The sequence below is a fragment of the Cherax quadricarinatus genome, chromosome 12 (genome assembly GCF_038502225.1).
Source record: "Cherax quadricarinatus isolate ZL_2023a chromosome 12, ASM3850222v1, whole genome shotgun sequence".
In the NCBI taxonomy this organism is placed as follows: domain Eukaryota; kingdom Metazoa; phylum Arthropoda; class Malacostraca; order Decapoda; family Parastacidae; genus Cherax; species Cherax quadricarinatus.
This window is the reverse complement of record NC_091303.1, coordinates 45,536,855-45,561,312: the sequence shown is the minus strand read 5'-3', so window position 1 is coordinate 45,561,312 and position 24,458 is coordinate 45,536,855. Positions and strand designations below refer to the sequence as shown.

The 24,458-nt window shown below is 38.5% G+C and overlaps 1 protein-coding gene across 1 annotated transcript in view; it reads right to left on the bottom strand.

The window, feature by feature from the left end:
• Window positions 1-24,155, bottom strand: part of LOC128686555 (ATP-binding cassette sub-family C member 5) — a 537,407-nt gene extending 513,252 nt beyond the window's left edge. Inside the window, exon 1 of the mRNA XM_070084337.1 lies at window positions 23,992-24,155. Coding sequence (XP_069940438.1) covers window positions 23,992-24,140 — 149 coding nt within the window. The 5' untranslated portion in view covers window positions 24,141-24,155. The remainder of the gene's footprint in view (window positions 1-23,991) is intronic.
• Window positions 24,156-24,458: the final 303 nt, after the last annotated feature.

Below are 24,458 nucleotides of genomic sequence, written 5' to 3'. Positions count from 1 at the left end.
AGACACCCCTATATATATTAGCGTTGAATTCAGTTATCATTTATATTTTTCATTTTTCATTTTCTTTAATGTAGGATTAATATTTCATATTTAAGTGTTTTATATTTTCTATATAATAAAGTGTTTATGTTTGTTATTATTTCTTTTTCTATTCATTAATTTTCCTGAGGAGGAGCCAGCCTTGGTAATACTGTCCGAAGTTGTTACAGGGCTGAATAAGCCTTCACAAGTGGCGACCTTGCCAGGATCAACTCGACTGAATCAAGATTCAACTCCATCTCAAATCTACCATTGGAACTTCAACGCCGCATACCACAGACGGTTACCACCAACCATGAGTAATCATTCTCTATGGTAGGACTACAGTACAGGTATTTAAAAGATTTGGTGATTGTTATAGTCTCAATTTACTGTAAGTCAAGTCAAGGCAGGAATACTAGTTAATTCTGCCATCTATTTTGGTGTGAGCTTGAAACACTTTGGAGGATTAGACTCTAGGGACCCGAGATTTTCCAGTGACAATTTGTTTCATTGAGCTCTTTATTATATCAAGGGAACTGTCATAGGACACTCTTGATTTGTTGGTGAGAAGATTGGATGGTCAAGTGACCCCATTCTACTTACTGTTTGCTCGGAGCCGGCATAGAACCCTTCGTTTTAATTAATACATATTGTTTAATTGAAGTAGGGATCGAGCCCTCTGATTTATTTACAGTTTGAGCGGAGCAGGAATTGAACCCTCCGTTTTGGTTAATACCCGTTTCATTTTCCCCTGGTAGTTTAAGTTATTCTAGCAAATATGGAGGAATACCAGTTTTGGATGAACGCTGGAAGTAAGTTAGGAATAACAGGGAAAAATTTAGAATCTTTCATTAGTGCTAAGATCCAGGAAAGACTTGAAAGAGAGAGAATTGAGAGAGAAGAAAGACAGTTAGAAAGAGAAAGAGAAGAGAAAAAGGAGAGAGAGAGAATTGAGAGAGAAATCCAAGAAAGACGGTTAGAAAGAGAAGACAAAAAGGAGCGTGATAGACTTGATCGTGAAGAAAGAGCTAGAGAACGTGAGGAACAAGCTAAAATACGTGAGGAACAAGCTAAGATACGTGAGGAACAGGTTAAATTAAGAGAACTTGAGGAAAGAGCAAAGGATAGAGAAGTTGAGGAAAAAGCTTGAGAACATGAGTTAATAGAGAGAGAAAAGGATCGCGAGCTCGAAAAATCTCGCATTGAATTAGAGAATAAAAAGTTAACTTTTACACAACAACAATTAGAGGAAGGAGTAATGGAACAACATGCAGTCAGTGCACATATTCCAACACCTAATTTACCTCCCTTCACAGAGGGGGAAGACATAACTTCATGCATTATCAGGTTTGAAAATACCGCTACCCTCTGTGAATGGCCTGCTGACACCTGGGCTACCAGGTTAGGAATGTTATTTTCTGGTACAGCCTTGAATATCTATGCAACTTTGTCACAGGATATCATATGTAATTATAACCTACTGAAGAAGGCAATCCTTAAAGCATATCAAAAAACCACAAATTTTTTCAACAGTTACAGGTAACACTCTTTCGTTTGTTCGACTTTTGGATAGAGAGTTCAGGAATTGATCACAGTTATGAATCTCTTAGAGACTTCATGGTTGCTGACCAGTTCCTGGCAGCTCTTTCTCACCAGATACGAACATTCATTAGAGAACGTAACCTGATTAAAGCTGAGGAAGTTGCTGAGGCTGCTGACCTGTATGCTGAGGCTCACAATTCCCATAAAGACCTAAAGGGATCGAACCCTAAGGGCAAGGGTTCATCAGACCTTAAGAAATCAGAGCCTCTAGTCTAGTGGAAAGTAAAATGACTTCTTTTATTCCTGTTTGTCATTTGTGTGGTGTTAAGGGACATAAACGTCCAGATTGTCCTTCTAAGAAGGTCCAAAAAGTTGGAAGATGTTTTAAAGACTGTAATGACCAAGCACCCTTCTGTTCAGGAACAGTTAATGGACTTAATGTATCTACCATTTTACGAGACACTGGATGCACATGTATAGTCATTTCTGATAAGCTGTTCCCTAACCTTAAAGAAACTCATTCCTCTGCTATACTTTCAGACTACTTGGGCCGTACGGACACTTTTCCTACCATCCGTTGTTACATTAGGTCTAAATGGTTCACAGGTTGGTCTGAAGCTGTACTAGCTCCCATCACTTCTTGCTCCGTACTAATAGGTAATGTAAAAGGTGCCATTCTTCCTTCTGAGGTTGACCTTTCATCACCAAAGATGGACATAAGTGTTTCAGATCCTCTTCCTGTAGAGTCAGAGAAGCCCCTCGAAAGTTCAGATGAGACAATGTCTCATGAGATTCATGTGGGATTAAAAACCAATGATGCTACTCTCGAAAGCGAGGTAGTAGGGTCACCGGTTCACTTATTAGATGAAAGTGAAGATATCACCTCCGATACTATAAATGTCTTGACTAGGGCTCAGACCAAAGCCCAGGCTTCTCCTACTGTCCATCCTTTAATTTTCCCTGACTTTAAGCCTTTAGATATATCGAAGGACTCCTTTGTCAATTTACAACGTAATTGCCCTTCTCTTCAGAATTGCCATAATGCCGCTAAACAAAATCAAGTTATCCAAAGAAAAAACTTTTCATATAAATTTGAATATATAAAAGGTATCTTGTACAAGTCAGTATTCAAATTAAATTCAGATGAGATAGACTATTCCATCTTAGTTGTTCCAAGTCAATGCAGAGACTGTTCTTAAAATGGCTCATGACCTGCCAGTGGCCGGACATTTCTCGCATCGTAAAACCTTAAATAAAATTAGGGAAACCTACTTTTGGCAAAAATGTCCTCAGATGTCACTACCTATTGTAGATCATGTAAAGTTTGTCAACTGTCATCCTCCCGAGGTACCAGGCGAGTACCTATGGTCAAAATGCCAGTCTTTACGGTACCTTTTGAAATTTTAGCTATTGACATCGTTGGTCCTTTATCTCCACTTTCATCTGGGGGACATAGATATACATTAACATTAGTTGATTATGCTTCGAGTTTCCCTGAAGCCATACCCTTAAAGACCATAACTACTACAGAGGAGGCTGAAGCCCTTTTGTCCATCTTCTCCAGAGTGGGCATCTCTAGAGAAATTTTGTCTGATCGTGGGACACAATTCACATCTGACTTAATGCAACATCTATACCAACTTCTGGGAGTGAAGCCTCTCTTCACCACACCCTATCATCCCAGCTGTAATGGGAGGATTGAGCGCCAGCATTCGATTCTAAAGTCAATTTTAAGGAAACTTTGCTCCCTTAAACCTAAGGAGTGGCATCGTTGCCTACCCTGTGCTTTGTTTGCCATGAGGGAAGTTCCCAGTGACTCTTTGGGGTTTTCACCTTTTGAACTTCTCTATGGTAGACAGGCGAGAGGTCCTTTGTCCATCCTTCATGACTTATGGACTAATGAGGAGGTGAGTGCTGAGGTTCAGTCTTCTTACCAGTTTCTCCTTGACCTTAGATCCAAACTTGAGGAGACCTCTGACATAGTTTCGAAAAACCTAAGCTTGTCAATGGACCAGTACAAAACCTATTTTGATTCCAAAAGTCAGAGGAGAAGTTTTAAAGTAGGGGATGAAGTTCTTGTACTTTTGCCGAACAAGTCAAATAAATTATTAGTAGCATGGAAAGGTCCATATAAAGTATTAAAAATTTGTGGGAAAGTTGACTACCTCATAGAAGTCAAGGGGAAACCTAAGCTTTATCATATCAACATCCTTAAGAAATATTACCGAAGAAATTCGGTTAACTGCCTTAATAACTTTGACTTAGTTTTTCGACACGAACTTGATACGACAACTGAAGAATGTAAGGTGTGTGTAATTGACACCTCTAACTTAGATTATGATGAAGAACTACAGGACTTGGTGACTCTTGACCACTCGGGCGCAACCAACATTAATATTAATGAATCTTTGGATGACCATAAGAGACATGAACTACTTCAATGTGTGAGTAACTTTTCAGACGTCTTTACTGATATTCCAGGTGTTACCTCCACGGTAGTCCATAAGATTGACTTAGTGACGGACAATCCTATCAAACGAAAATGATACCCAGTTCCAGTTCACCTTAGGGATGCATTTGACCGAGAGGTAGACAAATTATTAAAACTAAACATCATTGAACCTTCAGTATCTTCATATTGTTCACCAGTAGTCATGGTTAAGGAGGAGGATAATTCATATAGACTAAGGTATTTGAGGAGGTAGATCATGGTAATGAATATGATATTGTGTATATGGACTTCAGTAAGGCTTTTGACAGGGTCCCACATCAGAGACTATTGAGGAAAATTAAAGCACATGGAATAGGAGGAGAAATTTTTTCCTGGATAGAGGCATGGTTGACAAATAGGCAGCAGAGAGTTTGCATAAATGGGGAGAAATCAGAGTGGGGAAGTGTCACGAGCGGTGTTCCACAGGGGTCAGTGTTGGGCCCCCTGCTGTTCACAATCTACATAAACGACATAGATGAGGGCATAAAGAGCGACATCGGCAAGTTTGCCGGTGACACCAAAATAGGCCGTCGAATTCATTCTGATGAGGACATTCGAGCACTCCAGGAAGATTTGAATAGACTGATGCAGTGGTCGGAGAAGTGGCAGATGCAGTTTAATATAGACAAATGCAAAGTTCTAAATGTTGGACAGGACAATAACCATGCCACATATAAACTAAATAATGTAGATCTTAATATTACGGACTGCGAAAAAGATTTAGGAGTTCTGGTTAGCAGTAATCTGAAACCAAGACAACAGTGCATAAGTGTTCGCAATAAAGCTAATAGAATCCTTGGCTTCATATCAAGAAGCATAAATAATAGGAGTCCTCAGGTTGTTCTTCAACTCTATACATCCTTGGTTAGGCCTCATTTAGATTATGCTGCACAGTTTTGGTCACCTTATTACAGAATGGATATAAATTCTCTGGAAAATGTACAAAGGAGGATGACAAAGTTGATCCCATGTATCAGAAACCTTCCCTATGAGGATAGACTAAGGGCCCTGAATCTGCACTCTCTAGAAAGACGTAGAATTAGGGGGGATATGATTGAGGTGTATAAATGGAAGACAGGAATAAATAAAGGGGATGTAAATAGTGTGCTGAAAATATCTAGCCTAGACAGGACTCGCAGCAATGGTTTTAAGTTGGAAAAATTCAGATTCAGGAAGGATATAGGAAAGTACTGGTTTGGTAATAGAGTTGTGGATGAGTGGAACAAACTCCCAAGTACCGTTATAGAGGCCAGAACGTTGTGTAGCTTTAAAAATAGGTTGGATAAATACATGAGTGGATGTGGGTGGGTGTGAGTTAGACCTGACAGCTTGTGCTACCAGGTCGGTTGCCGTGTTCCTCCCTTAAGTCAATGTGACCTGACCTGACTAGGTTGGGTGCATTGGCTTAAGCCGGTAGGAGACTTGGACCTGCCTCGCATGGGCCAGTAGGCCTTCTGCAGTGTTCCTTCGTTCTTATGTTCTTATGTTCTTATTGACTTCAGAGGCCTTAATGCTATAACTCGGTGGGATGCTGAGCCTATGCCCTTTAATAGATAGCGATCTACACAAATTTTATAACTCTTCCTTCTTTTCAGAGATTGATATTGCGCAAGCATATCATCAAGTAATGTTAGATCCTTCTTCTAAGCAGTACACCGCTTTTCCTATACACCAAGGACTGATGCAGTATAGAACTATGCCCTTCAGTTTGGTAACTGCCTGTGCTACCTACGTGAGACTGATGAGAAAGGTCTTGGGTAATATGCCAAATGTTGCAGTTTATTTTGATAACATTTACGTAATGACATCCACGTGGGGCGAACATATCCAAACATTAACATCAGTTTTGCGTAAGTTACGCTCACATGGCCTCACTGCCAAGCCGAAGAAATGCTTCCATCAGTATAACAAGATTAGATATCTTGGACTGATACTGTCTAATAACTCTCTGCAGCCTCTCCCCAGTAAGATCAAAGCTTTATTAGAATTTAAATTCCCCAAAACCAAGAAGCTCATGCGTAGCTTTCTTGGTTCAGTAAATTTTTATGCACGGTTTATCCCGAACCTTACTGATCTTACAGGCATCTTATCTGACTTCCTTAAAAAGTCTGTGAAGGAACCTCTTGAACTTTCCGACGCAGCTCGGGAAAAGTTTAATGAGATTAAAAGTATCTTTCGAAAGACCCTATACTTAAGATTCCAGATATTAATAAAACATTTTGTTTAAGAACTGATGCCTCCAATACTGGCTTAGGTGCAGTGTTACTACAATACCATGATGGTACTCCCTTCCCTGTATGCTTCCTAAGCCGGAAACTCCTTCCTGCAGAAACAAGATACTCCACCATAGAAAAGGAATGTTTGGCCCTTGTGTGGGGTATCTCCAAACTTAAATTTTATTTGCTGGAAAAAGAATTCATTTTAGAAACAGACCACAAACCTTTGATATACCTAGAAACTTATAAGGGAACCAACAGTCTCCTCTTGAGGTGGACATTGGCACTCCAGGCTTTTAAGTTCCATATTGTGTATATCAATGGGTCATCCAATTATTTCTCTTACTGGTTAAGTCGTGACAGTCAGTAGAAGATTTCTTGCTTTACGCGACTTCCATAAGTTAGAACTTTTTCCTCGCCTATTCTTCTTATACTCCTTGACTATAAGTCTTGGTATGGGGGAGTGTGAGGGAAAAGTTCGATAGATAGGAGTAGCAAGGGAGTATATAGTAACAATAGTTTCATTGCCGGCTACTTGTTAAGGTAGGGTAAGTCAAGCTCCCGCTATTCCCGCCTTTTTTCCCCATCCCCGAAAGTGATAGTTTCATTGCCAGCTACTTGTTAAGGTAGGGTAAGTCAAGCTCCCGCTATTCCCGCGTTTTTTCCCCCACCCCTAAAGTGATAGTTTGACTGCCGGCTGCTTGTTAAGGTAGGGTCAGTCTAGCTCCCGCTATCCCTTCCCCTCCTTCTTCCCCCCCCCCCGAAAGGTGACGTGTGGGGCTCCGGTCCAAACAGTAATCACTAGACTCACAGCTCCCAGCACTACTCTTGGATGACAGAGAGGGTCACCTGCCAATCAATGAGGAAAACTGATGGAGATGGACTAACGTCCTGAGACTTCCCCTTTTTGGATTTAATTACCTGTGCACCTGTATGAAATTTCAGGACGTAACCCCTCATCACTGCAGCGGTAAAGAACCTGCCTTCCTGTCATCGGATAGAATACTCAAGGCTATACTGTGAAGAACGAACCGGTGGGTTGTAACCAACACCTGCGACCCCCCCCCATCATCAGCAACTGCTACGATTTCAACAACACTCTGTGTCACCAACACCAGACACCCCTATATACAGCAGGGCCCCACTTATATGGCAGGTTAGGTTCCAGGCTACCGCCGTAAAGCGGAAACCGCCGTAAAGTGGAACACCCTTTTTTCCACTTATAAATGCATACAAACACTAGATAACAAGTTTACACTAACATATATTAAGTTAGCAATAGAACCAGGCATCAAAAAACAATAAAAAAGTACAATACACACATAGTGCACTCATTACTTACCTTAAAATATTTATAGTCTTAATCTAGGGTGAGACAAGTAGTATTTATTGTAAGAAATCAAGTGTGGTATGTATGGTAATCAGCCAGGCTACCTTACCAGGCCACCCCACCTACACATACTATTCTATGATATTTAAGCATCCCAGAGCGATAAAATGTATATACAGTTCACTCATTACTTAGCTTAAAATATAGGGTGAGATGAGTATTATTTATTGTAAAAAATCAAGTGTGGTATGTACGGTAGTCAGCCGGGCTACCATACCAGGCCAACCCACCCACACATATATTCTATGATATTTAAGCATCCCAGAGTGATAAAATGTATATACAGTTCACTCATTACTTACTTTAAAATATTTGTAGTCTTAATGTAGGGTCAGGAGTAAGTAAATGAGATAAAACGAATAAATGAGAGAGAGAAAGAATGAGTACATGAGAGGGGACAGGCGCAGAGTTATGTAAACAAACCAGGCGAACGTAAGTTTTGTAAACAAACGAAGTGTACACGTCTGGTTTGTGTACAAGTTACATTGTGTACAGGTTGTCTCTACATTGATACGGTAGAATTAATAAAGAAGAACACTCCCATTCTCATGTAACATCATTTTGAGAAGAAATGAAGCTCTGAGTGAAGGCAATGGAAATAAGTCACACTGACTTTTTTGGGTTATCCTAGGTTCTCTACACATATGTTGTTATGTATGATAATCTATGTAACTGTATTTGTGTATACCTGAATAAACTTACTTACATACATACGAAAGGAATAATTTTCTAGTTACCCCCAGTAACACATTTTCTCTTATGTTAGATTAGAGAAAATGTTATTCTTGCCATCACTTGTACAAGTTATCAGGCTTCCACATCTTATATTTATGTTTATTTATTCTATTGTGGGGTGTATTTATCATCTTTTTATGTTATGTATCGTGTTTATTATATAATTTAAAAAAAATATCATGGATGGATTAATGAAAATGTGTATATTAACGTAATATACGACATTTAATGAGACTCGGTGAGTATTGTTATTATTATTATCATTTCTAATATAGCGTCACTTGTGCAAGTCGTCTGCTACCACATCTCACGTTTATGTTTATTTATTCTACTGTGGGGTGTATTTATCTTATTTATATGTTATGCATCGTGTTTATTATATAATTTTGAAAAAAATATCATAGATGGATTAATGAAAATGTGTATATTAACGTAATATACGACATTTAAATGACTCGATGATTATTATTATCATTACTAATATGACGTCTGGAGACATAAGACACTTACCAATTTTAATGTGTACCTGCATGCCAGCACACTATGTAAGTTTATTTAGGTACAGGTATACATAAGTATAATTATCAGAGTATATATAAAATATGAAATAACTTTTAAAAACATTTGAAATTTTGGAGTTTCCAGACAAAATGGAGAGACTTAGTGCTTACTGAGCTCATGGAGAATGTAAACAAACAGGGTGGGGCACAGTGACCGTATTAGTAAGTCAGGTGGGGGGAGCCGTATAGCGAGTTTTGGTCATAATTTGAAATGTCCGTATTAGCGGAACGCCGTAAAGTGAAACGCCGTAAAGCGGGGCCTTCCTGTATATTAGTGTTGAATTCAGTTATCATTTATATTTTTCATTTTTCATTTTCTTTAATGTAGGATTAATATTTCATATTTAAGTGTTTTATATTTTCTATATAATAAAGTGTTTATGTTTGTTATTATTTCTTTTTCTATTCATTAATTTTCCTGAGGAGGAGCCAGCCTTGGTAATACTGTCTGAAGTTGTTACAGGGCTGAATAAGCCTTCACAGTGTCATAGCTGTTATTCGTATGTTAGCTGAATGTGGTCTGGCTTTTCGAGGAACAGAGAAAAGATTTGGATCACTGCAGAATGGGCTGCTTGAGCTGACTAGGCAGTTTGATTCATTTTTATCAGGTTATATTTAAAAAATGGAAATTCTGGCAAAGGAAATCCTTTTTACTTGTCCAAAACAACCTGTGAGGAACTCATTCAAAAAGGTCTGCACACTCATTGCTGACGAAGTAAAATCTTCTGGTTATTTTAGTTTGTCAGCTGATTTAACACCAGATCTATCACATATCAATCAGTCAAGTGTTGTACTTAAATCCGACGACTACGAAATCTGGGGGTCCACTGTACATTGTTAAAATACTACTGTAATAAAAATCATTAGTACTATTTTTTTTTTGTTTTTATCTTCAGTAATTTCTTTATTTGCAATTTCGTGCAAGAGTTTCTTGAGCACTGATTGGTACTAAGCAGACAGTTAAATATTTTTGCAATTTGATGCACTGATTCATATTGTTGGACAGCATTACATTAAAACACATTACAGCAGGAACCCAGTATCCACAGATTCAGTATCTGTGGTTTCAGTCATCCAAGGTTTACCCTAGCCTGAAAATAACCCTTAATTTTGCTTAATATTGCCCCAAAGTGCAAAAGAAGTGATGCTAGCAGTTCTTCAAAGCCTAAGAGAAGCCATGAAATGCTTCCCATCTGTGTAAAATGCTAATTCTAGACTTATTTTGCATAATTTACTAATTAAACTTTATCATGGGTGTGTACATACAAGAAAATGACTTATATATAGGGTTCGCAACTATCCACGGTTTCGAGTATCCAGGTATCTTGGAACATATCCCAATGGATACGGGGGACTACTGTATATAATACATTGATCAGTACAGAATTACATATAATAGTGCATTAACTACACTATGCATGTTCAGATATTAGAAAATGGACTTGTCAGCAAATGTCTACGAAAAATGAACTGAACCATAGAAATGACGAGGGAAAAAGGTGAGTGGAGCACTGAGGAGTCTGTGGAGACAAAGAATGATATCCATGGAAGCAAGAAGGTGAAAGTATGAATATTAAAATGGTATACAATACCAGCAGGTTGGAAGGTAAGACACCTGGGCAACAGTTAGGCAACTTTATTCCAAAACGTTTTGCCTACACAGTAAGCTTCTTCAGTCAAGTACAAAAGTAGGCAGGAGCAGTAGAAATGTGAAGACAATGTAATCAGTCCATCACCCTTAACCCTTAAACTGTCCAAACATAGATCTATATTCACCTGCGTGGCACTCTGAATATTTTGCAAAATAATTTTTTTTTTTAAATTAAAGAGGGCAATTTTCTGTGCTATAAGACCAAAAAAAAAAAAAAAAAAATTTAGGACCAGTACTTACTGAGATATAAGACCGGGAAGTTGGCTCTGGATGCTCATCTGATGCAATATCCAGTCCTGCTGCTTGCAGAAGTGTTACCGATTTGCCTTTTTTCTCGTTTTTATTTTAGTTTGTATAATTTTTAAGTTCTGATAATTACAATTTATAATATTTCTTGTGATTTCATAGCCAATCTCTGTTCTGACACAAATATTATGTATTGAAATAGTACTCAAATAGTAACAATCACACCGACAGGTGAACATTTTCACCTGCAGTGGCTAAAGCGACGGTCTGGAGTTTTGAGACACTCTTACCGTGGGTTCAATCCTGCCCGTGGTATGGTTCATTTACTATTGTCTAGAAATATATACAAAGTATTTATAGGTCTTTGCAAAGTTTCAGATATGCTGGAGTATATATGAAACTCCTTGAAGAATGGTGTTATGACAAGTGAGATAACTGGTGACAGTCAGTGACATTTGATGAATGTGTGCTGCTGTAGGGAACCCCTCGCCTTCTTTGTTTTCTCACTTTATTTGTTTTTGCTGTTGCACACAAACATGTCTGTCTGTATGTCTGTCTGTCTGTCTGTCTGTCTGTCTGCCTATCTATCAGTCTAGCTCTGCTTATCTATCTAGCTTTGTTTATCTGTCTTTCTGTCTGCCTTTGTATGCCTGGAGTGTATATATGAAACTTCTTGAAGAATGATGTTATGACAAGCATCAGATAACAAATGATAGCCAGTGATATTTGATGAATGTGCATTGCTGCAGGGGACCCTAGCTTTGTTTTACCTGTTGCACACATATATGTCTGTCTGTATGTCTGTCTGTCTATCTGTCTATGTCTGTCTGTTTATCTGTCTGCTTGTGTGTGTCTGTCTTTCCATCTGTTTGTCTCTGTCTCAGGGAGTGGCTAGTAAGCCTGTTGGTTTGTGGTGTATGGGCCGCTCCCTGACTGCTGAGCAAGTGACACTGCTATTACTTGCATCATGTTTATTTATGTCTTATATCTACAAACACTGTATAGCACTTGGCCTGGAATTTTTTATTTATCCAAAGTAATTTACACTATGTGTAATAACTGTACTTATGTGTATATGTGAGAGACAGAGATATAGACAGATAGAGATATAGACAGAGATATAGACAGATAGAGATACAGCCAAAGCCATCCAGCTGGCCAGTCTGCTGAATACATAAGAACATAACAAAGAATGAACACTGCAGCAGGCCTACTGGCCCATGCAAGGCAGGTCCATGTCACCCCCCGGCTTAGACCAATTGACTCACCTATTCAGGTCACATCCACTGAAGGAAGCACGGCATCTGACCTAGTAGCACAAGCTAGTCAGGTCCAACTCACACCCACCACACCCACTCACGTATTTATCTAACCTATTTTTACTTTCCTCTTAAAATGGGAGTGTTAATATGATATGACATCAGTGAATCCTTGGTGTTTGCCACACTATTTGCTCTAGCTGGGGCTCAATTGAACTGGTGCTTCCACAAGGTACTAAGTGGTCCCCGATTTTTTTCATACTGCACATACTGAGTGCGCAGACCCATTCTTTCATGTCTAGGCAACTCAGGCCTATCACACCAAATTTGAAGGAATGAAAAATAAAATGTTGATCTACGTTTGGAGCGCTGCACACGTGCACGTAGATCTGTGTGTGGACAGTTTAAGGGTTAAGTCGGAGATTTGAGGTTTTCAGTCCCTCAGTCTGGAGAAGACTTCTGTTCCACAGTTTGAAACAATCTGAAGGAACAAGCGACAGTGTGGAGACTTATACAACAATTTTCACTTGAAAAATTTGTCTAAGATTTCTTCTCTTCTCAGTGACTACATTCTCTCTACTACCACCCTGCATGTCTCCACAATGTCGCTAGTTCTTTCAGACTGTTTCAGACTATGGAACAGAAGTCTTCTACAGGCTGAGGGACTGACAACTTCAAATCTCCAACTTTAAGGGTGATGGACTGATTACACTGTCTTCACATTTCTATTGCTCCTGCCTACTTTTGTATTCGACTGAAGAAGCCTACGGTGTAGGTGAAATGTTTCGGAATAAAATTGCCTAAATGTTGCCCATGTGTCTTACCTACCAAGGGGAATGTATGAAAGTATAGTGGTAGCAATGCTCTTCTATGGGTGTGATGCACGGATGGTGAATGTTGCAACAAGAAGAAGGTTGGAGGCAGTGGAGATGTTTTGTCTGAGGGCACTGTATGGTGCAAATATTATGCAGAAAATCTGTAGCTTGGAAATTAGAAGGAGCGGCAGCGGCAGCAAGCTCTGTCTTTTTTCTCACCTAATTGCACTCATAACTACATTAATGTACGTAGAACCCAGCATGACCCAAGATAATCAACAGTGATACCTACAAACTGATAAACTACAGATTGAAGTAAAGACTGCCTCACAATCTCCAAGCACAACCCCGCTGTCAGACGACTACCAACTCCAAGCTTTTAACTATATTAGTTTCTTCATCTAACCAAAGCAACTCCTGTACTACTATGAGACCAACTAATAGAAGAAACAGCACTAAGATCAGCAAGGCAGCACCTAGTAATAGACTATTCCATAAGACGACCCAGCAGGACGCCGGTGCGCCATCCACCCCCCTTACAACCCAGAGCGACACATCAACAACAACAAACATGGCCGACTCACCCTCAACACCCAACTAATGCGACGCTACAACAACACCAACCGTGACTGATTCTCTCTCTACCTCTACTACCTTCATAGGATTTAACCCAGCTGATATGCTCCCAGGTATGACTAATGATCCTGATACACTAAAGAATTACATCAACACCCTAACGGCGGATAACTTGAATTTTCATGCTGAAAATACGTCTCTTCATGCAACAATAACAAATCATGAATCTAAGTTACTTAACCTTGAGAACAAGATCAACAGCCTTGAACAACAGCTAACATCATCTGGCATGACTGATTTTAGCAAGACCCTCCAATCAGTCATAGCCAGTCACACAGACCAAATAACTTCCCTAAACATGAAGATTGATGATGCCGTCAAGGACTGGAAAATAAACATGGATACCCAATTGAACAATTATTTTGCTAACCAAGATGATAAGGCAGAGCAAGATAAGTTATCTGATGCAGTAGTAATTAACACCCCACTCTTTCCCAGCAAATTAAACCATTCAAACTGCAAAGATACAAATCTAAAGATCATATTTGACCACCTACATGTTAATGTACCAGTATCGGAAATAAAAGAATCGCGGTTACTAGGGAACCAAAGTAGAAAAAGTGTTATGCTCAGATTTCACACACAAGACAGGAAAAAAGATCTAATAATTTCATTTATTAAAGCAAAACAAGATACAGTGGTCCCTCAACAATCGTCCGGCCTGAAAGTCGTCCATTTCAGAAATATTACCGTTATTTTGTCTAAACATTGGCTCGCAAATGGTCCGGTAACTCGCTAATCGTCCTTCATCTGGGACGGGTACTCACGCTCTGAGCCGCCTAGGCCTGCCTTCCCCGCCAGTGTGCCATTGTTTACCAGTGAGCGACGGTCCCCTCACATGCTCCTACGAAATATTTCATAATATTCCATTGATTTTAGTGCTTGCAAGTGCTAAATAAGTTACCATGGCTTCAAAGAAAGCTTCTACTGCCAGCCCTTTGGTAAAGAATGTGAGAAACACATAATTTGTGAAAAAGTTTGTAGAAAAATACAAAGGTGGTGGTGGTGGTAGAGTGGAAGCAGTTGTGATAGTGGTTGATGGTGGTAGAAGGTAGTAGTGATAGTGGTAACAGTTGTAATAGTGGTAGAAGGTCATAGTGATGGTGGTAGAGGGTTCCTTCTTTAGTGATTCAGCAATTCTACCAACTTCTCCAATGTTGTTGGAGTTATATAGGGCTACAGAAAACACCGCCACCTCAGCTGCTGCTTCACCACCATTATGGACGGCTTACACTCAGTGGCCCTTATATACCCAACAACAACACAACACCTCTCGTGACATACGTAATGACTTATTTTATTCATTCTAGAGTATATTCCATGTTTCTATGTTATTAATATTGTTCATTATGTTATATTAGTTGAATTATGATAGATAAATAAGCCATAGAGTTGATATTAGTGTCATATTCTCCAACAATAAACTTGCCATCCCTCCCTCACACAAACAAATCTCCAATAAGAACATAAGAAAGGAGGAACACTGCAGAAGGCCTGCTGGCCCATACTAGGCAGGTCCTTTACAATCCTTCCCACTAAGAACATAACAATGGAAGAACACTGCAGGTCTATTTGCCCACACAAGGCAGGTCCTTATCAAAATGACCTCTACCCAAAGCTACCCAAGAATTTACTCCCGTACCCAGTGACACAAATCAAACTCAGCTCCTCCAACTCATATATTTGTCCAATCTCTTTTTAAAGCTACCCAAGGTCCTAGCCTCGATCACCCTACTGGTAAGTGTGATGTTAAATAAGAACTTAAGAAAGTAGGAACACTGCTGGCCCATACTAGGCCGGTCCTTCACAAATCCAACCCACTAACAGAACAAATGCTACCCAAGCAATAAGCTCATGTACAAGTCCGGCTCAAATCCAACCCCTCTCACTCGTGTATTCATCCAACCTAAATTTGAAACTACCCAAGCCATAGCTTTTAGAACATAAGAAAGGAGGAACACTGCAATAAGCCTGTTCGCCCACACTAGGCCGGTCCTTCACAAATCCAACCCACTAACAGAACAAATGCTACCCAAGCAATAAGCTCAGGTGCAAGTCCGACTCAAATCCAACCCCTCTCACTCGTGTATTTATCCAACCTAAATTTGAAACTACCCAATGTTTTAGCTTCGATCACCCTACTAGGCAGACCGTTCCACTCATCAACTACCCCTATTACCAATGTTCATTTATACATTTTATTAGTGCTTTACATTTATTTGGTATTTTTTTCTGCATGTAAATCTATATTAATGCTAGGGAAGTGACCCCTGAAGTGACCTAGAGTCCTTATGGAGGGGGATTCCCCTTCCAAACAATAACCACTCTTCCCTCTCCTCCTCCCTGTCTTCCATTCATCAACAACAGCCTTTAATAAAGGTACTTGTCATGTTGAATGTTCATTCTTTTGTGCATGTAAATCTATCTTTTAGGTAAAAAAAAAAATTGTTGTTGATACTTCTGGGCGTCTGGAATGAATTAATTGGATTTACATTATTTCTTATGGGGAAAATTGATTCAAAAATCGTCTATTTCAACAATAGTCCCACTTCCAGGAATGGATTAAGGACGATAATTGAGGGACCACTGTATATACATAAATGAGTGTCTCACAAGAAAACGACAGAACCTCCTGTACAGAGTGAGAAAACTGAAACATGAGAATAATGATAAAATTCACCAGTGCTTTGCACGTGATGGACAAATCCTAGTAAGAAAAACAAATGTAGGACATGTGTACTATATTACAAATGAAAATGATCTAGCAAACTTCCTTCATGATGCAAACATTACAGAGTCTGACTGATATTAGTGACCAAATCCTTACTACATTAGTGTATGTTATGTCATTATTGAACTAATCCCTGTACTATCACCTCCTAGATAGTATTTTATTACCTCATTATCCCAGGTGTCCCACACAGTTCTTCTTTGTGTGACCCAATTTAACATATCTTCCCAGATTTCCAGTTCACAAATTATTATTTGCTAATAAGATACTTACTCTTTAATAATATCTGTATAACCATTTTCTTTCCTACTTAAGCACTGTTAAAATTCTCTTATAATCATACCTTTTTTTCCCTTTTCTCCCAAACTACAAATAACAAACTACTAGCTAGTATCAACTACCTCAAATAATATTCCTATAGTGATATTAATTGCTCAAACTTTATCCTATAAGGCAAATCCTACTCTTAGATTATTTTCATATCTTATTTATTTATTTATTTAATGTCTTTGCAAACAGTACATTGAGATTGTGTATATACAATAGTGGGTTGCAATGCAAAGAGAGCCTCTATTATGCCTTGGCATTATGGGCCAATTTAACATTATTGGCTTACATTCTGCTTAATACTAAGGAATAGTATAACATAGTTGTACAGTAGGAAAGTAATTATTTTATAGTTGTACAGTAGAATATTAATTATAAATGAATCAAAATTTGTATAATACAAAGATATACGTATTTTTATTCTAAAATGCTTTTGTGAAAAAAATGACTCAATTATATTCCTGTCAACACTGGATAAAAGGTTCAATGTGATTGTTTCAGTTATGATGTGGGAGTACATTGGTGAGTAAATATATACTGAGTATTTAGCATTTAGTCTAGGGTGATTAAGTGGCTTTCGAGAAGAGTCTTAAATTTATTTTCAGACCGGGTTACTTTAATATCTTCTGGTAATGAATTCCACATTTTGGGGCCCTTAATGTGCATAGAGTTTTTACACAGTGTGATATGGACACGAGGTATATCAAAAAGAGATCTGTGTCTTGTGTTGTGGTCATGTGTCCTGTTTAGGTTGGTGAGCAAAAGTTTGAGTGGGGGGGTTATATTTGTGTGTATTGTTCTGTGTATGTAGTAGGCACATGGATAACTATGGATGTTTTTAATGGTAAACAGATTCAGACTTTTGAAAATTGGTGGAGTATGCTGGCGGGAGTGGGAATTTGTTATCATTCTTACTGCAGCCTTTTGCTGGGTTATTAGGGGTTTTAGGTGATTTGATGTTGTTGATCCCCATGCACAAATTCCATATGTGAGATAAGGGTATATGAGTGAATGGTACAGTGCCAGGAGAGCAGATTGTGGAATGTAGTACCTTACCTTTGATAGTATGCCTACAGTCTTGGAGATTTTCTTTGTGATTTGTTGTATGTGTGTCCGGAACTTAAGGCTACTGTCAAGGTGGATACCTGGGAATTTTCCCTCTGTGAGTCTTGTGACTGATGATCCATTTAGCGTTATGTTAATTGGATCATTTGCAGCTTTGTTTCCAAACTGAATGAAATAGGTTTTATCAGTGTTCAGGGTACGTTTGTTAGTTATCATCCAGGCAGATATTTTCTGTAATTCAGCATTGACTGTGTTTGCTAGTATGACTGTGTTTGGGTGGGAAAAGACATATGTAGTGTCATCTGCATATAATATGGGTTTGAGTAGCTGTGATGCATTTGGCAGATCATTGATGTAGATGAGAAAGAGGAGTGGTAAAAGGACACTTCCTTGTGGGACTCCTACTGTGATTGGTTGGGTGGAGTAGTTTGCATCATTTGCATACACATATTGAGTTCTGTTACTAAAGTATGACTTTAGGTAGTTGAGGGAGTGGCCTCTGATACCATAGTGCATTAATTTGGAGTACAGTAGTTCATGGTCAACTGTATAGAAAGCTTTACGCAAATCAATGAAAATGCCCAGCGGGACTTCTTTCTTTTCAAGTGCGGTATATATTAGTTCTAGCATGTGTATGATAGCATCATTTGTGCTTTCATTATTTCTGAATACAAACTGACAAGGGTTTAATATGTTGTGTGAAACGAGGTAGGAATAGATCGGTCTATGAATTAATTTTCCAAAGATTTTAGAGAGCAGTGGTAAGTTAGATATTGGTCTATTGTTATTCAAGTCAGCTTGGTCACCTCCTTTATGGATCGGAGTGACCCTCACTATTTTGAGGATTGTTGGGAAGGCTGATGATGCAATGGATTTGTTAAAGAGCATTGCAATAATTGGTGGCAATACTTGAGAAGCTTTTTTGTACATAAAAGCAGGAAAGTTGTTTATGTCTCCTGCATTGTTTTTAAAGGTGTTTATGATGAGCATAACTTCAGTGGGTTGGTTGGAGCTAGGAATAGCGTATTTGGGTAGGTTCCTATGAGGTAGTCTGATGGACAGGCGTTTGTGCTTGGTATTTTGTTTGCTAGATTTTTTCCTATGGTGGAGAAGAAAACATTAAGTCTGTTTGCTGTTTCGGTTGGAGTGAGTAGGGGTTCATCTGATTTTGTTAGTTTGATTGCTTTGTTTTTGGATAACTTTTTAGTTCCAAGAATTTCATATAGAGTTTTCCAGGTTTTTTTCATATCACCTTTGATGTTATGTAATCTATTTTCATAATACAATTTTTTTGACCTTCTTATCAGGCTGGTAATTGCAGATGAGTAATTTCTAGACTGTTCTCTAGTTATTTGACCCATTCTTTACTGTTTTTCATGTTTGTGCTTTGCATTAATGGATTTGAGGATGCTTGGTGTTAGCCAGGGATTATTCAGTCTCTTTGCTGTGATCTGTTTAGTTTTCTGGGGCAGTGTCTGTTGTAGAGGCATTGGGCTTTTTTAGAAAATTATTTATATATTCAATCATATCTGTAAATATTTCAAGCTCATTTTGCCAATCGATGTTATTCATAGCTGCTGTAAAGTTGTTAACTGCTGTCTCGTTATGTAGTCTGAAGGTTACTTTAGTAATGTCTTGTGGTAGTTTGCCCAGATTAGTGATGAGAAAGGTTGGGTAGTGGTCTGTAGTGTTGTCCATGATTATGCCTGATTTTAAAGGGGATATGGTGCTTGTCCAGATGTGGTCTATTAAGGAGATGCTTGTCTCGGTGATTCTTGTAGGTTTAGATATTGCTGGTAGCAACAGGCAGTTACTCATTGTGTTTGTGAATTCGGTTACTTGTGGGTCCTGGTCGTGTCGTATGTTTATGTTGAAATCACCTGTTAGTAGGTGGTCTTTATTCATGTGTGCATCAGTAATCATGTTTCCTAGTTTTTCACTAAAGTGATAAATGTTTGACTGTGGTACTCTGTAGATGTTTATAACTGTGAGGAGTTTTTGCAGGTCTTTTGATTTAAGTTTGGCTATGATATATTCTTCACGTTCATCCCTTGTGCAAGATTTATTGATACATTTGAGTTGATTTGAATAGTACATAGCTGTTCCTCCCCCTTGCTGGTCTGTTCTACAATTGTGTATGGCCATGTAGCCAGGAAAGGTATAGAAATCTGTAATATCAGGCTTAAGCCAGGTTTCTGTGAGTGTGATGATTGATATATTGGAATGAAGGGAATTGAGTAATGCTGTGAGGTCATCATAATGTTTGCTCAAGGATCTGACATTGTAGTTAAAGATGGTTATGTTAATGTTTGCACTGAGTAATGTCTTTGCTTAGTCTGCTGTGTAGTAAATACAGTTACTGGTTGATTCATGTAATTCATTTTGCAAAAAGTTTACATCAGGATCTATGCCTGTAATCATAGGATGAGAGTAATTTTACAAACTAAATTTTCTGAGTAAAATGATATAAGATTTATGTTGAATCTACAACTAGACTTATGACTAAGACTCCGTGATTAATCTAAAACTTGTAAAAATTTGAAGGAAAAAGGGATTATTAGAGAATTGATAAATTAGTTATACACTTAAATATCTAATAGCACCTTAATTATTTTAACAAGCGAGTTTATGAACTACAGTAGATATTTACAGTTAAAATAAAGGAGCTGATGGACATAATAGTAAAAGAATGTATTAAAAGTAAAATCAGTAGCACCTGAGGTAGTCAATAGCACCTGGAGTATTTTAATGGCAAAATAGTGAACTTATTACACTTTAGCACCTGATAATAGCACTTTGATTATTTTAACAATTGTGGATATATGGACTAAGGTAGTTATATAAAGCTAAAATAAAGGAGAAAATATATAAGGGACTAAATTAAGTAATGATGAACAAAGTTCAATGGACTGATAGTCACTATGATATAATATTGATTTGGGAGTAAGATCTGATTTGTAATGTATAATAAGTTGAGCAATTAATTGCACTATAAAAAGTAGAGAAATATGAGGTAGCTGGTACTAGCTAGCAAAAGACAGTTTTGGGACTAACACAATAATGTAATTGAATTTATTATCACACTGGCCGATTCCCACCAAGGCAGGGTGGCCCAAAAAAGAAAAACTTTCACCATCATTCACTCCATCACTATCTTGCCAGAAGGGTGCTTTACACTACAGTTTTTAAACTGCAACATTAACACCCCTCCTTCAGAGTGCAGGCACTGTACTTCCCATCTCCAGGGCTCAAGTCCGGCCTGCCGGTTTCAATGAACCCCTTCATAAATGTTACTTTGCTCACACTCCAACAGCACGTCAAGTATTAAAAACAATTTGTCTCCATTCACTCCTATCAAACACGCTCACGCATGCCTGCTGGAAGTCCAAGCCCCTCGCACACAAAACCTCCTTTACCCCCTCCCTCCAACCTTTCCTAGGCCGACCCCTACCCCGCCTTCCTTCCACTACAGACTGATACACTCTTGAAGTCATTCTGTTTCGCTCCATTCTCTCTACATGTCCGAACCACCTCAACAATCCTTCCTCAGCCCTCTGGACAACAGTTTTGGTAATCCCGCACCTCCTCCTAACTTCCAAACTACGAATTCTCTGCATTATATTCACACCACACATTGCCCTCAGACATGACATCTCCACTGCGTCCAGCCTTCTCCTCGCTGCAACATTCATCACCCATGCTTCACACCCATATAAGAGCGTTGGTAAAACTATACTCTCATACATTCCCCTCTTTGCCTCCAAGGACAAAGTTCTTTGTCTCCACAGACTCCTAAGTGCACCACTCACCCTTTTCCCCTCATCAATTCTATGATTCACCTCATCTTTCATAGACCCATCCGCTGACACGTCCACTCCCAAATATCTGAATACATTCACCTCCTCCATACTCTCTCCCTCCAATCTGATATCCAATCTTTCATCACCTAATCTTTTTATCCTCATAACCTTACTCTTTCCTGTATTCACCTTTAATTTTCTTTTGCACACCCTACCAAATTGGAATATACACTAATTTCACATGCAATATAAAGGGGATTAAAATAGTAGTGGTAAGCTGAATTAAATGGACAGGTAGCAACCATGAATAACATTAATTTGGAGTAAGATTTGACTTGCAACACAAAATTATGACAAATAAAAGCAATTAAAAAGTAAAAAGTATTTGAGGTAGCTGGTATTAGCTAGTAAAAGAAAAAATAATAATGCACAATAATATAATAGTAACATACACTATATGCACCACACGTATATATGTGTTAAGGACACTTATCTAATCTGTTACAGAAATGTTGCTTTTCTAAGGAAGGTAGAGAAATCATGTTCATTTGAGATGGTGTATTGTTGTCCTGTTGAAGTTTTTCTAATTAGTATTTTCCCATCTCGAGTGAAACACTGATGTATTTTGTTTTCCTGTTTAAGTTTTCTCAACCTGAACAGAAGGTTTTGATGTTTTCTTGTTAGACACTCGTTGATGTACACTCCATTTTTCATTGTAATTGCTGATTTAATTAAGTCCTTTCTTTTATCATATGAATGAAGTCTGATCATAATACTGTGTTCACTACCTTGTTTTCCTAACAAACGTGTTTCTTTGGTTTCATTGTTTTGCACAATAACTTTTATGTGGTCATGTATTATCCTGACAGCAGTTTCTTTGCACTGTTCTTGGGTAATTTCACTAGGAATGTGTGGACTGTTTATTATAACTGCATCAGACAACTTATCTTGTTCAGTTTTGTTGTCTTGGAAATCAAGGTATTCATTCAGTCGAGTGTGCATGTTCTGATTCCAGTCCTTGATTGCTTCTTCAACCTTCATATTTAGAGTTGTTATTTGCTCAGTGTGACTGGCTATTGCTGTTTTCAGAATATTTTCTGTGTCAGCACTTCCCGAGGTAATCTTCCCTTCAAGGTTTTGGATCTTGCTCTCAAGGTTGGTTAAATTGGATTCTCGTCGCGCAAGTGTTGCTTTAATATCTTTGGTTTCGTTTTCTAGAGCAACGATGTAGTCCCTGATATTGTCAAGGAATAATCATACCTGAGTTATCATGGGTGAATTCTTTGAAGGGAGTGGAGTTGGAGGGGGAGTCAGCCATGTTTGTTGTTGTTCTCTGGGTTGTAGTGGTGAGGGGGGGTTGATGATACACCGGCGTCCTGCTGGGTAGACAAGATGAGTTCTAGGGTCCTTTGTGTTCTTTTCTTACTGCTGTTGTTTCTTCTGCAATATCCTTTCATAGTATCACTAAAGTTGATACTGTGTAGCTATGGAAGAGAAAGCTTGATTTCCCTGAGCTTGAAAGTGTTCCTTCTTTTTCAAGGTCACCATGCCTCGGTGGGAGACACACACACAAAAAAAAAACTGTGTAATTTGCAGACAGAACAGATTCAAGTAGACAAGATGTACTGGGGAGATCACTAATACATGTGATGAGCAAAGAGCTAAGAGCACTTCCCTGACAGGCTGAGTTGATGAGGTTACACCAATGATAGGAGACCTTTACCTTTGATGAGTTTTGAGTCTCACTACTTGATGATAAATTCAAAATAGAAAGCAAGTGTAATATAGGAGAGGCCTGTGAACATGATTAACAAACAGAGGAAATGTTATTTTAGTCCCAGGAATGTTTACAGTGTTTATTTTGGAATCTTTTTTCAAATTAGAATTTCATAATTTTGCATAAAATTAGCTGAATTACTGAATAGAGTAGTTCTGATAGTTGAACGGGTGTTTTCTTATGCTCAATCGATAAACTGCAAGGCATACTAGCAGAACAGCTAAGAATTTAGTTGAAACGAGCATGGAATTTGCCTTAAACTAGGTCTATAATTGGGCAAAATAACTGATGCATCTATTGCATCCAGACTACTAAGCTGGTGCCTGGTAATTCCATGAGTTTTCAAACAAATTTCCTATTTCTGGCATCTTTACCTTCAGACAGATTCTCTATAGTATTATCAGAAGAAACTTTTTTTAACTGCTGACCCTCTGAGCCTATAATTTCTTACGGCGTATGCTGTCAGTGGCCCTGAAACCCAACAGAAGAAGAAGAAGAAGCCTATAATTTCTGAGCATGGTAGACATATACATGTTGTTTTAAGTTCACTTTAAACTTACAACATGATGCAGGAACACAACTATTACATAAAGCAATAATTATCTTTACTTCTAAAAGTACACAATACAACTTATATAGACCTATCTCACATCAATGACATATTATATAGAAATCCCCTGGTTAAGTAGAGCAAGGTAGATATGAATAAAAAAATTAAGTTAAACTTACCTAGATTTGTTAGTGTTGTTGTGTGAGGTAGTGAGTGTGGTGGTCCAGGCAAGGGTGGCGTCCTGTGCCGCTACAGCCGTTGCTGCATCCACTGGTCTCTCAACATAAGGTGTCAACTCGGGCATTAACAGTATATTCTGCCGAAACATTATTATTATTACTATAGCGAAACGGTAAACCCGTTATGGTTATACAGTGACTTGGAAACTGAAGATAATGAGGTTAGATGTGAGGAAGTGGAGGGTAGCACCATTTCCTCAGATCAAAACCCCACCAGCAATGTGCAGGCACACAGTTTCAAGTCATGTAAAATTTATGATAAATACATAACTAACAGTGGCAGTATAAATACAGTAGGGCCCTGCTTTATGGCATTTCACCTTACAGCATTCCATTAGCGGTCTTTCTAATAGAGCGTGCCCCACCCGGTTTGTTTACATTCTCCATGAGCACATCTATTATGTCTG